Genomic DNA, 21,539 nt, shown 5'->3' with positions numbered 1-21,539 from the left:
TCAAAAGACTGAAACCACTACGCAATTGTTTTATATGCCTCATATTTTGAGTCGAACTCATAACATGTAACCTTTCCTGAGGTTGATAGTGCTGCCCTGACTTATTTTTAACTCACATTCATACTCTGACTCATTGTACAGTTTCTGGGGAGGGCAGTCTGTAAATTACATGTAGGTACAGGAATGAATTTTGTCTTCATGTTACATAACATGTTACATAATTCATGTACTTGAGACTCATTTATAAAATATAAGCATCTCAGTAAAATGTTTGGTGGTATTTCCAATTTTTCTTTTGTATTAAATGTAAAATATTTCCAAATGTTTTGGTTTTTCTTGGATAGTCATTCACTTCCTCCTTTTTAGTAAAATGTGGTGACTAATGACTTACTAGTTTGACAGGTCTACTGAAAAAACCTAATTCACTTGCAACTATTAGTGTGCTTAGAGTGGTAGTCACAGCCTTAAAGCTGTAGATGAGTTAAAATCAACGGACGCTTCCTCTTTAAATAAAATAGGACTGAGAGGCACTTAACCTGCCAAGGCTTGAGTTTGTTTTTACTCCATGTATTGATAAGACTCTGAATATCTTCTCACAGAAGGGCGTTGCATTCCTACACTGTTAGATTAGATGTGAGCCTTGCCCAGAAAGCTCTAATCCAGTTCTCAAATTCTTTACAGTAGGAGGCTGTGGTCTCAACACCAGGGTTTTGGTTCAGCCCCATTATGATACATGTGTGTGTATGGATGGATCTTGATATAATCTTAAGGAGTCAGTGTACAGGCCTCTCTTCTTAGTTGTGACTGAACAAACTCTGGCCTTGAAAGGTAAGTGAAACAGGAATGCAATTTTTGATAGCACTTATGCAAGGTTAATGATTGCAGATCTTAACAACTGAAAGTGTGCAGTTGATCTTTCTTACTTTTCAAGGAATTGGTGTTTAAGAATAAAAGGATCTCAGCTCCATCAGGAATATTCTGAGACCTTTCCAGGCGACTCTGGGTTGGGCGTTTACAATAATTTAACAAACCCATGACTCTGGGTGCCAGAGTTTGAAGGGTACTTCAGAACTGAACTTGACAGCTGAAACCAGCTTCGCCTACTGAACTTTTTGGTTTCTTTTCTCTAGGAAAAGTGCAGTATAAAGATAAGCTTGCTTTAGTTCCTTTGTATTGTACAGGTTTGGTGGTGTATATGTGTCCCATAGTTCTGTTTAGACATGTCACTGGGATATTGCTGCTTTACTCCAGCACTGAAAAAGGTGTGTTCTCTTCTGAGGTGAAGGTAGATTACTTCCTCTGCTGATTTTGTTGCTTTTCCGAGCACCGGGTTGCCTCAGGTTTACTTAGTTGCTTGTGTTGGCTAAGGGCTGGTATAGTAAGGTAACCAAACTGGAAAATCTAGTATGACAGCCTGAGAGTGAACACTTGTGTTTCAAATGTCTAGGCAAATCAATACTTCCGTCTCATCCCATTTCTTTTTCAGCAGCAACAGTCCCAGTCCACTCCTCACTCCATGGAGCTTCCCGTGTTCACTCAAGTTGATAGAGATCACTTGCTTGTAAATTAGGCTGACCCTGGTAGCTGACATCTCAAACCCTGTCCTAGAACTGACCTCAACATTTGAACAGCAAAAACAGGAAGAAAGTGAATGTTCTTGGTATATTTGCCTTAAAGTCAAAATTCCTCTCAGAAGCAGAAGCTATGAATGGTCCCGTTCCTGACCCTGAATGTCAGGTTATCGAATTACAGGGGAATGGAGACTTTGAGGAGGAAAATGAAGGGGAGCATAGTAATAAAACTTTTAAACCTGAACCATCTGTAGCAAGTAAGGTAAGAAATCGATTCATTTTCTGCTTGTAAGCATGTTGCCTAAAGATTGAACAGTGACTGAAATAATTTAGGATCATTTTGGTGGAAAAAGTCATATTTATTGTACATTTATTTTACATCTTTTTTGTTGACTTGTAGCTAAATGTCCGAAATACTAAGCTCAAAAGCAGATTTTTGTTGTTGTTAATGACAACTGATGGAAATAGAATATTGAAAATCTAACTCATTTACCATTTTAATATTGTTTGTTCATTAGCATTTCACAAACAATGAAATTGCACATATAAGTTTATTAGTTTTGCTTTCAGTTTGGCATGATGACTGGAATGGGTGAACTGCAGCCCTGAAAGTGGGATAGTAAAAATTAAATTATGAGTTTTCCCTTTGTAAAACATTTTAAAATGTCAGGAAAACATGACTGCTAATCAAAACAAAAAAGCGGTCCAGTAGCACTTTAAAGACTAACAAAATAATTTCTTAGGTGATGAGCTTTTGTGGGACAGACCCACTTCTTCAGACCATAGCCATACCAGAACAGACTCTATATTTAAAGCACAGAGAACCAAAAATAGTAATCAAGGTTGACAAAACAGAAAAATATTATCAAGGTGAGCAAATCAGACAGTAGAGGGGCGTGGGGGGGCGGAATCAAGAATTAGATTAAGCCAATCATGCAAAAGAGCCCCTATAATGACCTAGAAAATTCCCATCCCGGTTCAAACCACATGTCAATGTGTTGAATTTGAATATAAAAGAGAGTTTGACAGCCTCTCTTTCCAAACTGTTGTGTTGTGATTCTGGCTTCTGAACTCTCTTTTATATTCAAATTAGACACATTAACATGTGGTTTGAACTGAGATGGGAGTTTTCTAGGTCATTATAGGGGCTCTTTTGCATACTTGGCTTAGTCTAATTCTTGACCTCCCGCCCCCCCCCCCCCCCCGCCTTTGTCAGTCTTTCAAGTGCTGCTGGACTGCTTTTTTATTTTGATAGTATATAAACAAGCACGGCTTTCTCTCAGCTATTGTAACTGCTAATACTTTGGTTTGATTTTTAAAGAATAGTTTGTTCTTTTCCACAATCTAAAATTTGGGGCAAAACTACTTATCATTTCTCATTTAATATACAAGTGTGTGGTGTGACTATCAGGAGCAATGGCACTTATAAATTCTCTATCCTAGATTATTAACATTGACTGACAATATCCCTCTGCTGGTTTGGTAAACTTCTTTAACTTGACTAAGCAAGAATAGGACTTGTAATTTTTGAGTGCTCACTATAATTACTGTGTATAAGGAACATGTTACACATACACATATTAAGATGATGCTTACCCAAAGAGCTTAGCTTGAACACATGAAAAGACGTATTATCACCGTTCTACTTAGGGAAAATCCAGACACTGTAAAAAAGGCCAGAACGGAAGTCTGTAGCAGAGCCAAAAATTCAGTCCAGTTTCCTAAAGCCCAGCATAGGGATTTACCCATTCAATTTGTGTGATTAGTTTTGTTTTAGATGTGTACATCTGTGTCTGCGTGGGCAAATCAGGCATTTAGCTATCAAAGTGGTCTAAAGCGTGCTTGAAAAGTATTTGGAACACAATTGCTCCCAGTTTCTTCTCCTGTTGCACTCCAGTTCCTATCGTACTGTATTTTGTATGACCCTCTAGGCTCTGGGATGGGGCCAAAAATTAAGGAGATCTGTGTGTGTGTGTGCGGGGGGGGGGGGCCTCTGGGTAGAGGCAGGAGGGTGGGTGATGCCAGCACAGGAGGTGTGAGGGCTCTGACTGGGGTGCAGGCTCTGTGATAGGGCTGGGGGTGAGGTGTTTGGTGTTAAGGGGGCACCAGGCTGTGGTCAAGATATTTGAAGTGTGTGAGGGGGCTCAGGGCAAGAGGTTAAGTTGGGGGTGGAGTCTAGGCAGGAGCTTGTGTGTGGAAGGGGGTGGAATCTGGGAGGGAGTCAGGGTATGGGAAGGAGCTGAGCTGTGGGTGCTTGCCTGGGACAGTTCTCGATTGGTGATCAGGGCGCAGGTTGCTCTGTGTGGCCCTTGCTGCCTTGCTGGCACTGCCCCTGCAGCTCCCATTGGCTGCGGGAATTGTGGCCAATGAGAGCTGCAGGAAGCAGAGCTTGTAGATTATGGGAGCACCTGGACACAGCTTCACAGTGCAGTGATTGTTGCAGTGATGCAGTTCAGGAGGGGTAGGGAGCTGCCTTCCTCTGCACAGGCTCCGGAACATACTTAGCACATAGGGGCATTAGTAGCTACAATCCAAGGGGGAGATCACCCTTACCTTGGGACCCTGCGCTGCAGCCCTTGAAGCCCCTTTCTTAATCCAGAACATGGGGTTGCATCCCCAACTTGTGCAATAGCCATTGACAGATCTATCATCCAGACCTTAGTTCTTTTTTGACCCCAGTAATACTTTTTGCCTTTACAACATCCCCCAGAAGTTAGTTCCACAGGTTGATTGTACACTGTGTAGAGAAGTACAGGTTGAACCTCTCTAATCTGGCACACTCTGGTCTGGCAACATCTGCAGTCCAGCATAATTTTAGTTAGCCTGATGTCCACATATGGATGTCGCCAAGTTTTCCATGGTCCCATAAAGTTTGTTTCCAGCCACCAGTCTTTGCTATCAGTGTTCTGTGCTGTTATTTAGCTGTAATTTACCCCAAATGTCTTCTAAGAGTCCAGTAAGCAGTGGAAGTGTTGAAAATGCTACTAGACAATAGTGACTTCCCATGGTCTGGCAAATTCTGAGGTTTGGCATCGGTCATGTCCCAAGGGTACTGGATTAGAGAGATTCAATCTGGGCTCCCTTATTTTTAAATCTGATTTTTAAATCTGCTTCCCTTGTGTTTCATTTGATGTTTTTTTGGTCTTGCGTGCTGGGAAGGGTTACATAAAACTTCCTTATTTACCTTCTTTACATTGTTCAGGATTCTCTAAACCTTTATCATATCCCTCTTTGGTCATCTTTTGACCAGTCCCAATCATCTTTGCCTCTCCACATAAGGAATCTGTTGCCTACCCCAAATATTTTTATTATCCTTCTCCATACTTTTTCTAATTCTACTCTCTCTCTCTTTGGAAATAGTGTAACCAAACCTGCATGCAGTATTCAGGTATTCCTATTTCCTGGCTGTTTTCTCAGTTCATCCCTTCTATATGGGCCATGAGCTGTTTTACTCCTCCCAGGCCTAAACCTAGAATGAGAGGATTCAAAAATCAATGGCCTATGCCTGTGTGCCAAGATGTAGGAGTGTGCGTGCACAGACACACACACACACACACACAAAACCTCCCTTGGTCTGTATGGGACCAGCTAAGTAAGTTCTCCATTCAGACGATGGCCCAGCCATCATCTTCTTTAAAGTTGGGTACCTCGAGAAGCTAGGTTGTCTTACATGTTTCACAGTTTTACTTTTGTTAGGCTACGTCTACACTAGCCCCCACCTTTTGAAAGAGGGATGCTAATGAGACACTTCGGCAGATGCTGATGAGGCGCTGCCATGAATATGCAGCACTCATTAGCATAATGGCATCCATGCACATTTCAAAAGTGCCACTTTCGAAATGCACACCACTGGTGTAGATGGGGACCCTTTGAAAAGACCTGTGGATTTCAAAAGCTCCTTCTTCCAATTTGTTTTTGGGAAGAAGGGGCTTTCGAACTCTGGGGGGGGCTCTTTCGAAAGGCCCCTGTCTACACCGGCGGCATGCATTTTGAAAGCGGCACTTTCAAAATGTGTGCCACTGCCATTATGCTAATGAGGCACTTCATATGCATGGCAGCGCCTCATTAGCATCTGCCAAAGTGTCTCATTAGCATCCCCCTTTCCAAAGGCGGGGGCTAGTGTAGCCACGGCCATAATGTTCATAAATATTTTTTTTCTGTTTCTTCTCACTAATAACAGAAAAACACTTTGCACACCTTGTAAATTTATTTAATCTCCAGTACACAGCTCACAAGGTCTGCAAAATCTAAACTCCATGTTGACGTCTGTGAACCTCTCATGAGACTCTCAATACTCAAGCTTCTTTGTCCCAGGTAAATGGTTTAAGGGACTTGGCTCTTGTCTAGATATAGATTTGCATCAGGTTAATTCAACTGAGTTTAGTGAAACTGAAGAAAGTCCAGTTTAAATGGTGGGTTATTTTCTCTTAGCTTAAATCCACTCCAGACTGATTTAATTTTTCTGAAAGACTGTTTGTCTGACACCTCAGCATGTCTTTCTGAAGCAGTTTAGCTGAATCAGTTTAAAATTATACCTTAAACTAAAATAGTGCAACTGCCTATAGTCAACTCCTTGCAAATTCTATAGACCCAGAAACTCATCTGATAGTCAACCGAATTGTACACAACCACTTGGCTTTTCACTGAATTAACATTACACCTTTCTTACAGTCTATCGAAAATCAGGTTCTGCATCTCTGTAACCTTAAAGCAAATCAATTTACACACTGATATTAATTATAATTAATATTAGTTTACTGAAAGTGATACATCCTAATGCTTCTGAAAGAACTTTGATTACTTGAATAAAAATGCAAAATGCAATGTATTGTCGAAGTATCACTCTCCTGTCCCTATACAGATTTTTTTGATTATTTAAATAGAGAGAAGCTCATATTTCCTTTCTAGTTTCTTAATAGATGATTTCTTCTATACTTTGCATGACTAGGAGAGATCTTGTGGTGGCACAATTTTTTGGAAATGTAAACTGTGGATGGTTCTATCTTCAATTTTCCTAGGACTCCTTCTAGTGATTATTATGAGCTTAATTCTTTATTCAGGTATGTACTTTACTTTTAATAGCATGAGACTCACAAATTGAATGAACTCTGTGGTACCCTTCATACACATGCTGCATCCTGTCTGTAACTGGGATGTTGAGTTTTGTCCTGTGGGTGGTTTATAGAAAGAGGAAGGTTCAGCAGTCAGGTATTGGGTGGATTAGAGGAACTTTCTTCATGGTATGTTGTAGCTGGTACTGATTTTTCAGTTAAGGGAGCTAGAGCCCTTAAGGCTGATGCTTGTACATTTAAATCTATTACTCTTCTTTCTGTTAACCTAGATCTGCTTGGTAGCTTGCCATCAGGATGACTGCTGCTTAAAGCCAGTGGCAACGTACCCATTGATTTGAATAGGGTTTTGCCAAGGTTGTTAATTTAAAAGTCTAGACAAAAGTTTCTCAAACCAGGGTAAGATTTACTGATGGCCAGCTCCCCAACCTGATTCCATATCTTCAATGTAGCAAACGCAGAGCGTGTTTAGATGAGAAGATAATAATGGGAAGGGATCAGAGAGACAATATGATCATGTAATGGATGCAGGAGATTGGTTATGTCCTGGTATCTTGTCTTGGGGCAATTCATTCACTATGCCTGGAGATCAGATTTCCTAGTAATAGACAGAGTGGTATCTGCACCCAAAACTTCTTGAATTTCTTTGGGTAACTTCAGTGTTTTTCCTGCCATCCTTCATGTTTGCTAGCTGTCTGTTTTCACTGGAGCTCGATTTACATTTAGAAACACTTGTGCCTTGAGGCAGCCTGTATGACTGCTTTGTCAAATTCCCTTGAGTTCAGGTAGTCAAAGTATCTCTGGAAATAGGTCTGGGCTACAAATGACAAGAAGTATTTTGTCTGTCCACTAACAAATATATATTCTTTCGGATAGTGTCAATTTTAATGGCCTACCTGGCAGTGCTTCATTGGCCGTGCACTGAGAACTGCTCATTGCTGAATGATACTGAACTTCTTCTGTATGTAACAGCCAGTTGGAATACACTCTCTTGTGTTTTAAATTTCAGTGGTTTACATTGATGAAGATGAATACTGGGATCCTGGATCAGTATCAAGTGGAAATTATCGCAATTTTTCTGGAACACTAAAAATCAAGTGTGCTGCTGAATCGGCTTCTCATGAAGCTCTTACAAAGAGGGTAATTATGACAGTGCTTTCACCAAAGCAGATTCTGACCATAGTAACCATGTGGTGTTTGTTTTGAATAATTTATACAGACATTGGACATTCGTTCATGCTATTTATTTGGAAGAAAGGGTTCTCAATTTTATCTCTGGGACAAGAATTGAATCAGAAAAAAATGTGTGAGAGAGTTGGGAATTGTTTAAGAATCCTTTGTAAGGCATTCAAAAAGGCACAATACTGTCATTTAAGGTGTAGCTCACACTGGCTATAAGACTGCTTTGGTTTAGCAAGGAAGGAAAAGAGGCTTAATTTATGAAATGTATTAATATCAACTTCCTTCTTATTCCATTTTTGCATGTGTGTGTTTCATACAAATGGAATAAAGCAGTTGTTACTAATGAATCGAGCTGTGAATGATAGAAAAAATCATGAAGCAAAGGAACACGAGGTATCTATGGCTACCATCTGAGGAAGTGGATCTTACCCATGAAAGCTCATGACCTAATAAATTTGTTAGCCTCTAAGGCTATGCCTAGACTACAGGGATTTGATGGCAGAAGTTGGTGTCGGAAGATATTGTGCAACAAAACTTCTGTTGACAGATCACGTCCGGACTGCAGGGCAGATGGAAAGAGCGATCCATTCCGTCGACAGAGAGTGGCTGGACTGCCTGGCCACTCTGTCAGCAAAACAGCCACCCAGAACCACACCAGACAGGGTAGCATGGTGCCCTGGAGGTTTTTTCTGTCAACAGAAAGCCCCCTGGAGTCCAGACCTGTGTATTGTTGTCAGATCTCTGTCAACAGTGCCGTTCTTCCCCATGGCAAGTGGGGTACATCTGTCAACAAAAGTGCTGCATTCTGTCGACTTGCTGTTGACAGAACATGCTTGACAATCTGGACGCTCCATGGGTTTTGTTGACAAAACCCTGTAGTCTAGACATAGCCTAAGGTGCTACAGGACTGCTTTTTATCTCTAGCTAGCATAGTTAAGGACAAGACATTCTTTTAGAATATTAGGAACAAAAGAATCACAACACTGATACTGATCCACTACTAGATGGAAGTAGTAGACTTATACTAACCAGCAGCCACACACCACAGCACAGAAACGCTAACCTGGAAACAAACCTTATTACCAACTCTGTCCACATATCTATACGTGCAACACCATTACCACTATCAGGGGCTCATACACCTTTACATGCACTATTGTGATATGCGCCAGCAATGCCCCTCTGCCATGTACATTGGAAAACCAGGACAGTCTCTGAACCAAAGGATGAATGGACATAAATCTAACATCAGGAACTGGAATACACATAAACCTACAAGGGAACACTTTAAACTCCCTGGACATTCAATAATCACTTAAAAAGAAGCCATTCTTCTACAAAAGAATTTTACCAAAAGATTACACAGGGAGATGTCTGAATTGGAATTCATTTGCAAATTTAACACATTTAACCTAGGCCTGAAGAGAGATCTTAATTATCTTATGCATTACAAGGGCAATTTCCCCACCTTTGAAATTCACAGGAATGGGACACATCCTACTTAATTGGCTTCATCAACTGGTCCTACTAGTCTCAGAAGGATACTCTTGTTTGCCTGTATACTCACAAATATCAAGCAGTCCTGTGAGTGTGAATAAATCCTGTAACAGTCCTGTAATAAATCCTGTATCCTGTAAATAACAATACGTCCTGTGAATAAATGTGTTAGTTTATCACATTTATTAAGTTTTGAGCTTTCGTGGGGAAGACCCAGTCCCTCAGATGACTGGAGCAGACAAATAGAATTCCAGAGTTTATAGAGCAGGGCGGAATGGAAGGGGTTGAAGGAAGGAGGAAAGAAAAAAAAAAAAAAGAGGGTTACCTTCCCCCTTTATGCTGGCCAGTAAATAGCCTGCCTGCATTCCTGGAACTTACTGTATTAATTCCTCAAGACGTACTAGACAGCCACTCTCAAGGAATTGTGGCTCAAGTCTTCTCAACCCCTTCTGGCTGGTGAAGAGGTGTCATAACCAGGTGGTGCTGCTCCTGACTGAAATGATCAAGAATGTATTCAAGAATGAAATATGGACCACAGATAGTGCTCTCCCACCTAAGAGAGGTAGTGGAGTATGGAAAAGAAACTAAAATGGTTCAAGGACTTCCTATAGGGACACATCCCAGAAAGTAGTGATGGGAACCTGGATCTCTACCACTAGCCCCTTCATTATGTGATGTCTCAAAAGGATAAATGCTCTTTCCAGTTCTATTTAACATTTTTATTTAACATTTTTATCCATGAATTGTTAAGTCAACATGGACTTTGACTTTAAGGACCTCTCTGGTTGTCTGTCTGCCACCACCCATAGCCAGACTGCCAAGATAACCCAGTGCTTGGTGTCATGGATAGATAACAGCTGGTTGAATACCTGTACAGTCACTGCTTCTTTGCTAGTGACGCAAAACACTCTCAACTTCCTCATCACTCACAGCAAAACTAGTTTTGAATTTTGCTATAAATCAGAGACTCTGACCAGGCTTCTGATTGGCAAAACTTTAAAGCCTGCTTCACCCTGGGTACAGTTTTGCTTCAAAAATAATGTAAAATTGAGTTTTATTTGGGTGAAATTTGTTGGTATTTTTAAACTGACACTGTTTTTCATACTTCCGAACCATGAGCTTTTGAGTCAGCTTAGGTTAGTTTAGCTAATTGCTGTAGTTTTAACTGTACAGATTTGCTATACAGTTCCAGTCAGAGTGAATAGAACACAGCCTCCTGTTTGCTCTTTTATGATGTGTAATCCCAGAAAGCTTGAGAAGCTGTGACCAGTGTTGTTTAGCTGGTCTGACATTTATTACTATCAAAGAAGTGACAACAACTACTCCTACTCTGATTTTTGGCTCAGTCCACTCAAAGGATACAGTTAAATCCCTAGTGAGTTTCCCAGGGCTATTTTGTGTATTTTAAAATATACTAAGTTGGCACAGAAAAAATAAATTGAAATCCCAATGAGAGCAGAAACTGACTTTTACAATTAGATTTTAAAATAAAATAAGTTCCTTGTACATATTTCTGAAAGGTTCCATATGCTCCCCCATTTTGGAACTTACATTGCCCTATTTTTTTCTGCTTGTGTTGGAAGACATGTAACAAAAGAAATATTGCATTCTCTTTTCAAGCTAATAGATGTCTACAGTTCATCTCCGGCACTTGGGCGCTATTTTAACTCTGCTCAAGTGGATTCCTTCAGGTAGGAAATTAATGTAAGAATTTTTTCTTTTGTTTTTTTTGTTTGTTTTGTTGTTTTAGCAGAACTGAATCTGTCACATAGATGTGCAAAGCATTCAAAAATGCTGGAATATATTTTCTTGGGAGAAATATCAGTACAATTTGATTTTTAAAGGATAATTTGCATACCAGTGGAACATGTCATTAAAGATTTCTTACATACCTGAGTATTGTCCATATGCTCAGTCCTTGATGGGTTTAATTGCAAGTTTTCTCATGCTTGTTGAAGTAAGAAAACTGGAAGTGCTTCAACACAACTTTGCTAAAATATATATTATTAGGTCCAAGAATTTCAAAGGTATTTAGGTATTGTTGTGCTCAGTGTTGCACCACTGAACTGATTTAGGAGTCTAAATCTCATTTTCTGAAGCACTTTAGGCAATGGGACTTTGGCCCCTAAACCTGTTGCAAATATGATTTAGGCTTCTACATCAGTTATATATTGCAATGAGCACTGCAGGGCCTAAATATCTTTTTTAAAAATCAGGTTGCAGTTCCCAAAAGCACGGTAACTGTTTTGGAAATGAGACGTATGCACTGTAAAGAACTTAAAGATCACCTAATGCACAAAACCAACAAGAGAATCAAACTTGATTTCCCTTTTCTACATGATTGGTTCAGAGCAGCAAGAGCAGATAATGAATAAAATAGCATTTTGAATAGATTTGAAAAATTGAAATGAGAGGCGAGATGGCTGGAGGTTCAAGTTACATAATGAAAGGAATGAACAGCTGAATGATGGATAGAAATTTAGCAACGGAAGATTGAAAGGAAAAAACTGGACAGATTTTGTGGTGGTTCATAGTAAGCAGTAGCAAGACCTTTCAGGAAATGGCAAGAGAAAGCTGCAATCATGGGAGATGGGGAAGGCAAGGGAGCTGTTGAAGTCTATATGATGCTGATGCAGGTTAAGGTCTTAGACTGAGTTTAATGGCCATTGTTTTAACACTGACTCTGAATGGAAGAGATTCATCGTAGATGAATAGGTGATAATAGAATTGTGGAAAGAAAAGGAGTGACTTGCGGAGAAAAGATTGGAAGTGACGGAGACCTGGTACAGGAGATGCCGAGAGAGGACATAAGATGACATAAAAGGATTAAAAAATAGGGAGCAACTAGGAAAACATTGATTTGAAGAGACTGGTGAACATCGTGAAAGGCAGGACACAGTTGAAAGCTGGAAAGACAGAAAAAAGCCCTCAGATTCAGCTAGGGGTAGACATTAGTGATCTTGGTGTGATGCTTTTGCTGGGTGAGGATGGCTCTGGTGGGATATTGCAGACTGGGAGCAAGCTGAGCCAATTTGTTTGATAAACTGTACCTTGTGAACCTTTGGAATAAAAGAGACGGTGTACCCCAAGAGAAAAAAACCACTAGTGTTTATATAGAATATAATGTAGTGATTTCAGTGAACCACACAATTCACTCCAGAGGTTTTCATGGTCTGCTCCAAAACTTGGATTAGAAACTCTGCCTGGCTTGTCGTCACATTCTATTAGCGTGAAGAATGGAAAATATGTTACCAGGAAAGTGGTTGCTTCTGTCGGCTGTTAGGTAAAATAAAGGTGTCATGTTGCAGCAGCTCTCCTGGTATCACATATTTAGATTGCACAAGAACTTTGCTCACAATAATGGGCATATGGGCAGATTGTTGTCTTCTAACTTCCTGTTTGTATCTTTTGAAAGTCTTCTCCATGTTATGTTTGGATTACATGTAGAATTCCCATAAGAATCAACAGTAATTGTTCTTTAGGACCAAAGAGGGCAACATGGTGGTTTAAGTATGCCATTGTTTTTAACATTTTCTATTTAGTATTCATTTTTAAACAATGACCTAAAGTTCAAAGGAATGGAGAAGCATGGTGTGCCTTTTCCTGCTGAGGCGTATTTCTTTTTCAGTGAAGAAAATGCCACTGCAGTCTACCAGCTGGTGTTCTCCTTGCCATCAGTGCCTGATGAGCTCATGAAATACATGCTCAATGAAGAGTTTGTGATGAATGTCTTACGGCAAAATATTTATGATCAGGAAGACACTTATGATCAGGAAGCATCTGAGTGTGCTAAGATAAGGCTTGATCCAACTTCTCTCACACTCACTTGTAAGTGCCATATATAACAGAATTTAATCTATTACCATTTCCTAGATAGTCCTTAAATTTTGGGCATGGCCCCAATAGCCCAGCTTCCTCTCCCTCAGTGCGTTCCCCACTTTTTCCCAGAAGACTAGGTAGGGGTTTATGTACTCTCATACAGATTTTTGGTTCCTCTAGTGAACCTCCTCCTGTCTCCCTGCAAGTCAGCCCCAAACTGAGCCAGGTTCCTGCCTTTTCTCCTCCCTCCAGGCCTGGCATTAGTTGCGGGTAAAGTGAGGTGGGGATAGCTGGGCCCAGAGGCTCTCTTTGTATCCTGGGAAGTCAGGTCATCCTTTCTCCCCTAGTAACATATATATATATATATATATATATATATATATATATATATATATATATATATATATATATATATATATATATATATGAGTGTATAGTATATATATTGTGTGTATATATATATATGAGTGTAAAGCAAGATGTGTGAGCTCAATGCTTGAGGAGGCCCTTTAGAGTCTGGGACAGATAGATTAAAAGAAGAAACTGCCAGGGATGGTGCTTGGTTCTGCCAAAGGGGCAGGGGACTGGACTCGATGACCTCTTGTGGTCCCTTCCAGTTCTATGAGATATGTATATATATCTATATACAGTAACATACATACATACATATGTATGGCATTAGTTGCAGGTAAAGTGAGGTGGGGCTAGCTGGGTCCAGAGGCTCTCCTTGTATCCTGGGAAGTCATATATATAGATAGATAGACAAATAGATAGATAGATAGATATATGTTACTGTGGGAGAAAGAATGACCTGACTTCCCAGGATACAAAGTGAGCCTCTGGGCCCAGCTAGCCCCACCTCACTTTACCTGTAACTAGATTCTAGGCATCCTTTCAGTCTGCGTAGACTATGGATTGCACCCTTCGTAACTCCATTTAAGATCGTCATTTGCAGCGTTAACTGTGACTGTGGAGGCCCATGTGAGAGTGACAGTCCTTGCTACATCTGCTGCATATGTTGTGGGTGTCTGTCAGGTCCTTGCTGTCCTTTCTACGGGCTCGCTTCTCCTCTTCCAGCTGTCTGATCTTCATCTCACCCTTCTGAAGGCCCTTGTGTAGTTCCTGCTTCCAGCCGCTGCGGTCGTCTGCCAGCTCTTCCCAACTATCTGGGTCGATGTCTACCCCCTTGAGGTCCCTCTTACAGACACCTTTGTAGCGCAGCGGGGGGCATCCGGGAGGTCTTTTGCCAGAGGCTAGCTCACCATACAGGATGTCTTTTGGGATCCTTCCATCATTCATCCTGTGGACGTGGCCAAGCCAGTGGCGCCGCTGCTGCCTGAGGAGGGTGTGCATGGTTGGAATTCCGGCTTGCTCGAGGATGGCATTGTTGGGCACTCTGTCCTTTCATGATATCCCAAGAATGCACCTGATGCCGTGCAAGTGGAAGACATTCAGCCTCTTTTCCTGGCGGGCATACAAGGTCCAAGACTCGCTGCCGTAGAGGAGGGTGCTGAGGATGCAGGCTCTGTAGACTTGCATTTTTGTGTAAGTGTACAGCTTGTTATTATTTCACACTGTCTTGCTAGGTCTGAACAGAGTTATGGCTGCTTTTCCGATCCTCCTGTTTAGCTCAGTCTCCAGCAAAAGGGTGTCAGTAATGGTGGACCCAAGGTAAGTAAACTCATGGACGACCTCTAGCGTGTAGTTGTCAATGCTGATTGATGGAGGTTCAGCAATGTCCTGACCAAGTACGTTTGTCTTCTCTAGGCTGATGGTAAGCCCGAAGTCCTTGCATGCTTTGGAAAACTGATGCAGCAGTTTTTGAAGCTGGCCTTCTGTGTGTGTCACTAGCAGTGTCATCTGCGAACAGCATGTTTCTAATGAGCACTTCCCACAACTTAGACTTAGCCTTCAGCCTTGCAAGATTAAACAGTTTCCCGTCAGATCTTGTGTGCAAAAAGATGCCCTCTGTTGAGGATCCAGAGGCAGGCTTCAGGAGGAGTGCAAAGAAGATCCCGAACAGTGTCAGAGCAAGGATGCATCCTTGTTTGACGCCACTCCTGATGCTAAAAGCATCCGATGATGTGCCATCATATTGGATGGTTCCTCTTGTGTCTCCGTGGAAAAACTGGATCATTTTGAGTAGCCGTGGCAGACAGCCTATCTTGTGGAGCAATTTAAACAGTCCATCCCTATTGACCAAGTCGAAAGCCTTGGTCAGGTCGATGAAGGTGACATAAGCTGCGTCTACACGTGCACGCTACTTCGAAGTAGCGGCACCAACTTCGAAATAGCGCCCGTCGCGTCTACACGCGTCGGGCGCTATTTCGAAGTTAACTTCGACGTTAGGCGGTGAGACGTCGAAGTCGCTAACCTCATGAGGAGATAGGAATAGCGCCCTACTTCGACGTTCAACGTCGAAGTAGGGACCGTGTAGACGATCCGCGTCCCGCAACGTCGAAATTGCTGGGTCCTCCATGGCGGCCATCAGCTGGGGGGTTGAGAGATGCTCTCTCTCCAGCCCCTGCGGGGCTCTATGGTCACCGTGGGCAGCAGCCCTTAGCCCAGGGCTTCTGGCTGCTTCTGCGGCAGCTGGGGATCTATGCTGCAGGCACAGGGTCTGCAACCAGTTGTCGGCTCTGTGTATCTTGTGTTGTTTAGTGCAACTGTGTCTGGGAGGGGCCCTTTAAGGGAGCGGCTTGCTGTTGAGTCCGCCCTGTGACCCTGTCTGCAGCTGTGCCTGGCATCCCTATTTCGATGTGTGCTACTTTGACGTGTAGACGTTCCCTCGCTGCGCCTATTTCGATGTTGGGCTGAGCAACATCGAAGTTGAACATCGACGTTGCCGGCCCTGGAGGACGTGTAGACGTTATTCATCGAAATAGACTATTTCGATGTTGGCTGCACGTGTAGACGTAGCCATAGAGTGGCTTCCTCTGCTCCCTGCATTTCTCCTGCAGCTGCCTCAGGGAGAAGATCATGTCAATGGTAGATCTCTCGGCACGGAATCTGCACTGGGATTCAGGATACAACCTCTCAGTGAGCTTCTGGAGTCTGCCGAGGATGACACAAGTGAACAATTTACCAGGGATACTTAGGAGGGAGATTCCACAGTAACTGTTGTAGTCACTTCTGTCTCCTTTGTTCTTATACAAGGTTACAATGCTGGTGTCCCACATATCCTGTGGAACCTCACCCTCTCTCCAGCACAGGCACAGCAGCTCATGTAGGGGTTCCAGGGGTGTGTCCAAGGCACACTTGATTACATCTGGTGGTATATCATCCTGGCCTGGGGCCTTTCCTACTGCAGTGCTGTCAATAGCTTTCTTCAATTCGACCACAGTTGGTTCCTGGTCCAGCTCATCCATGACTGACATGGCATTGAGGGCTGTATCAACCACAATGTTCTCGCATGAGTACAGCTCGGAGTATTGCTTGACCCATCGCTCCATCTGTTTGGCTTTGTCAGTGATGACTTCACCAGATTTGGATTTCAGAGGTGCCATCTTGTTCTGGATGGGTCCCATTGCCTTCTTTATGCCCTCGTACATTCCCCTGAGATTACCAGAGTCAGCACAGGTCTCGATACTGCTGCATAGCTTAAGCCAGTAGTTGTTGGCACAGCACCTGGCTGTTTGCTGTACTATTTTTCTGGCTACTCTGAGTGCTTGCTGGGTGCTCTGTTACTCTGTGTGTGTGTATATATATATATATATATATATATATATATATGTATATCATAGAACTGGAAGGGACCGCAAGAGGTCATCGAGTCCAGTCCCCTGCCCCCTTGGCAGAACTAAGCACCATCCCTGGCAGTTTCTTCTTTTAATCTATCTGCCCCAGACTCTAAAGGGCCTCCTCAAGCATTGAGCTCACATATCTTGCTTTACACTCAACAATCAAGAAGGGAATAGCTGGTCACAAAGAAATGAATCCAGTTCCCTCATCACATAATGTACAGGAAGAATGTTGGTTTGTGTGCACGAAGGTGCTGGATAGAGCTGAGAAAAATTGTCAGTTATGAACAGGCTTAAATAAAAAAAAATTGAGTACTGCGCTTCCTCTCTCCTTTCCTTCTTGCTATACTATGATTTGTGACACGCAGGAGATGACTATTTTGTTTCTAAAACATCAGCGTATGCATACCAGCTAGAAACTCTATTGCCTTAAAGTTTGATTGAAGGCCCAGGATTGGGAGTTTTTTTCTTTCTTAATCTAAACCTTGTTAAAAATACTGTATTGTGTTTATTAAAAAAAGCAAAAACAAAAAATACTTCTAAGAAAGGGGATACAAACTAGACTCTGAAAGCTGTTTTGGTCTGTTGGGATGTAGTTGATTTAGCGTTTTAGACCCTCTTTTTCACTTTTTCCCCAGCCTTGCGTGCTTTCAAAAATTCCAGACTAAAATCGTTCCACATAATGGGGGTGCAGAGGGCTCACACATTAGTGGCAAGAGTCCAGCTGTCTAAACATGAGACAGGAATCCAACACATCATTCTGTAATTTTGGATCTTGCACTGTGTAATTCATTTTTATCTAGTAATAGAATGAATGGTGATGGGAAACCACAAAGTAGTTAAGAAACATGTATATTGAAATGGTTTTGTATTGAATTTTAATTATTTTTATTATGTCCTGTTTCTGTTTCAGAGTAATAGTGGAAAGACTCCTGGTTTATCCCAGTTACTGGAGGAAATGTGCTTCCTGTGTCTATAAACATCCTAAAGAATGTAAATTAACTCCATTATTTTGAAACATTTCTGAAAAAATATGGTTGTATTATGAACACTACACAATGCAATGATGTATGCAGCAAATATGGTATCACAGCTATGTACACTTGGAATACAGCAATCTCCTTCTTTGCTGCTGTCCTGACACTGACTCGACCATTCTCCAATCTACGTGAAGCTTTGTTGTTAAAAATCGTGTAACTTGCCTGATGCTGGTCATGCTCATCTTTTTTTACAGGCCCTTTGTTGTTTTTCCATTGCCTTATTCATTGAATTCAGACCTCCTTTCCTTCAAGACCCTCCATAACCTAACTCCTTTCCAAGGTTTGATCTACGCTAGGCAGGTAAGTCGATTACAGATATGCAATGCTAGCTACTGCAATTGCGTAGCTAGAATTGACTTATCTGCAATCGTCTTACTTGGCTGTCTTTACTGAGGAAGGTCGATGGGAGAGTTTCTCCTGTCAACCTCCCTTAATCCTTGCAATAGTGACGAGTATGTGGTAGACTGCCAATCAGGTGCATGAAATCGAGCCCTGGAAGAGCGACCCTAGTAGGTTGATCTTCTGGGTAAAGTAGGCATGGACTAACATTCCACTCGTACAGTCTACTGCCAGTCATATTCTCCTCTTTGCTCATGTCCAGTTACTAATGCAGTTGCCCTCTTACTCTTTCTTTTCCACACTCATCTCCTGGCTTTTCTGATACTTCATCCTTCAACCTGAAATCCTTCTCAAGACCCATTTTTACAAACTTTATCCACTTGAATACTTGACTGTTTTCCTGATATTTTAAATGGCCTTCAAACTCTTGATGAGACTCTTCCAGAGACGTGTCTTGTTCTTCTTTTCTCTCCCTCCCTGTGGAGATGGCTGCTCCTGTTTTTCACCTTTATTTAGATTGACTTTTGAAGCAGTCACCTTTATTATTATGATGAGGTGCCATGCATATCTATGATACTGTATTATTGTCCCAGGGCCTGGCCCTGCAAACACTTACACACATGAATTTCAATTCCATTCAGTGGAATTACTGACATGAGTAAACTTAGCTTTGGGGTGCAAAAGTCCTATGTGGGATTAATGTGCTCTTCTGTGACATGTTCCAGTATGTGATGTTCTAGGAATTTCTCATGGGTCACTGCAGCTGTTTAGTTGTTAATTAAATTCGCTCACAAGATCTGTCAAATGGTAAATATTTGACAAACTGTATTTTTAAATGATCACTGACATTCAAAAACCAAGAACAATTTGTGACTGGAGATGGGGTCAGGGTGCTGCAGAAGGTTGGCCTTTGCAATGATCCTGTATCTGTAACTAGTATTTGCAAAACACTGGACTTGATTGGCCAGTGGTAACATCAGGCAAATTCTTTGTTTCTAAGCATGTCACATCAGTAAGTCAACATGTGATGTCTGCATGTGATGAAAGTAATACTGCACTGGCACATGGCAGAAAAATTAAGCAGAAAATTATGAATTTTGTAACTTGTGTGGGCTGAAGAGAGACCTTCAACATTATACTATGGACTTGCAACTTCTTGATGTGAATTATTCTACATTTTGGTGTTCTGAGATTTATACTGAAATGTGGAAGTTAAGATTTTTTTATGACAAATTTATCTTCAACAACTTTATGGCATTATTTATAGTAAGACAAGTATATGGGAAATAATCACTGTATTTTTTTAAAAAATCTATCTATATTTTAGAAAATGACTAAACTGTATCTCATAGATTAAATTATTTTTGTGATACTATTTAAAATTTGTTTTAATTGTTGTTTTCTCCATCCGAGGTCTTGGCTGGTGACATGGAGCTGACAGATGACCATAAAGCTAGGGCCATGCAAAATGTTTGTTACCAAATGTGCCATGACTCACCATGTGGGCTAGGTCTCTTTAGCTGAGTGAGCCACGTCAGCGGTGCAGGATAAATGAGCGAATTACCCAATTCTCCAGTTTGTCACATAGATATTGCCATCACAATATACAGGAAAGGCATACAGTATAGCCATGGCTTCAGGTTTCCTTGCTTGGTGTCAGGTCTCATTTTTAATGCATTACTGTGGAATTTATGCTTTTAGAACCCTGGTCTACCCCAGGTGGTATTGCCTTCCTTAATTCTTAGCCTGGGGAAGATAAACTTCACTCTCAGCCTCATGAAAGTGACAGGTAGTGTGTCTCTCGAAAGCAACAGGCCATGGAGATCTTGCAAAAGCAACTGGAATCACGCACAGCTCTCTTGTCTTTGCACTGCTGCTTGGCCCTATGGTGCATTGTCTGGTGAGTTTGCCTGCCCATGAGCTTGGCAGGGAAGCAGCACAGTTGTCTGTTTTCCACCTGAGTATGGGATAGGGAGGCAGATCAATGCTGGAATGAGAATTAGCTGGAGGCTTAATGCTCTCCAGTCCTCCCCTTATCCCAGCCAGCTTTGCTATATTTGGAGAAAGGAGTAGCTCCCTGGGTTGTGTTCTTTGCAAGCTGAGCGCTTGGGTGGCCAACCAGAAGAAATTCAGGTGCCACCCAGCTGATTAGTAGAGTGCCCACAGCACGCACAGCCGGCAGCATGTGTCTCTATTGGTGGTGCACATCAGTACATGCCTCAGTGCACATAAAATGTATTCTGCATGTGGGTGATAAAAATGAGGGAACACTTCCAAGGCTGCAGCACAAAGAGGGGGAGGTGAGCCAGTAAGAGGCCTGTGGGAGAACTGCAGCGGGATGTGATCATGAATGAGGATATATGCAGTAAACCTGAAGGGCTGTGCCCAAAAGGTTCACACAGTCAAACCTCCATTATAAAGTAAATCCCCCATCTACACACTTAGTTTACACGAATAAAAGATTTTTTTTTTTAAAAATGCTCTTTACCTGTTTTTTTAAGTTTAAACCGTACAAGACAATAGCATGGCAGATGGATGGGTTTTGATATTATCCAGTCTGCTAATATATAGTAACTTGGCTGGTACATTTCTAAACTTTACTAATTTGAATGTCATGTCCAAGATCCTTGAACCAAAATGAAAGGGGATGAGAAAGTTCAGTCCTGATAACTCTGTTGTCTTTTGTATAACAGCCAAAGATGGCATGTTTTCAATGGAGTTTTAAAGGCTCCTCTCCTCTCTGTTGGTATGCAGAGACTCTCAGTGGAGTTTAGACTTCCTTGCTTTGTCTTAGGGATTTCTGTGCAATGCTGGCAGAGTTTCCGTGAGTCGTAGCCTTTTTTCAGAGTATTAGATGCGAGATCAAAGGTATTAAGATGAATGAGCTGCAGGCAAGGGGGGAGTTAGGTGCAGAAATACCAGGGGGTTGTGGTCAGCAGTTATGTTCAAAATCAGGAAAAAGACACTTGATGGGTTTTTTCCCCCACATACATTGTAATACAGAATTCAGAGACATTCACATGTCCAGGCAAGGATATAGGGGGCATAGTGTCACAGCATTAACCCTTTCAATCTATTTAATACTTGATTTTCAGACTCACTGAAGTTGCAAGAGAAAATGAGTTCAGCTGTCTCCCCAGTACACTGTAGATTTTTTTCTTCCATGTTAGGAATCTGACATAGTTATCTGTCTCCGAAGAATTGCACAAAGGCAGGGCTCTTGCTGGCTCGGACTGGTTACCTTTTCAGAACTGCAGGCAGAAGTGTTAACTCCAGCTGTGC

At 41.7% G+C, this 21,539-nt stretch overlaps 1 protein-coding gene across 3 annotated transcripts; it reads left to right on the top strand.

Annotated features, from left to right (window-relative positions):
- Positions 1–635: 635 nt before the first annotated feature.
- C1H3orf52 (chromosome 1 C3orf52 homolog) lies at positions 636–20,690 on the top strand. Of its 3 annotated transcripts, none has more exons than XM_074983513.1 (7): positions 636–828; positions 1,490–1,833; positions 6,520–6,631; positions 7,650–7,780; positions 10,940–11,010; positions 12,948–13,147; positions 17,792–20,690. In XM_074983513.1, coding segments are annotated over exons 2-7 (645 nt in total). In that variant the 5' UTR covers positions 636–828; positions 1,490–1,704; the 3' UTR covers positions 17,794–20,690. The 3 variants fall into 3 exon arrangements, with proteins under 3 accessions (XP_074839614.1, XP_074839613.1, XP_074839615.1); XM_074983512.1 differs by having other exon boundaries at positions 1,487–1,833; XM_074983514.1 differs by lacking the exon at positions 12,948–13,147 and having other exon boundaries at positions 1,487–1,833.
- The last annotated feature ends 849 nt before the right edge of the window (positions 20,691–21,539 follow it).

The sequence above is a fragment of the Carettochelys insculpta genome, chromosome 1 (assembly GCF_033958435.1).
Source record: "Carettochelys insculpta isolate YL-2023 chromosome 1, ASM3395843v1, whole genome shotgun sequence".
NCBI classification, from domain to species: domain Eukaryota; kingdom Metazoa; phylum Chordata; order Testudines; family Carettochelyidae; genus Carettochelys; species Carettochelys insculpta.
Note: the sequence above shows the minus strand (reverse complement) of the source record. Positions and strands in the feature narration are given on the sequence as shown.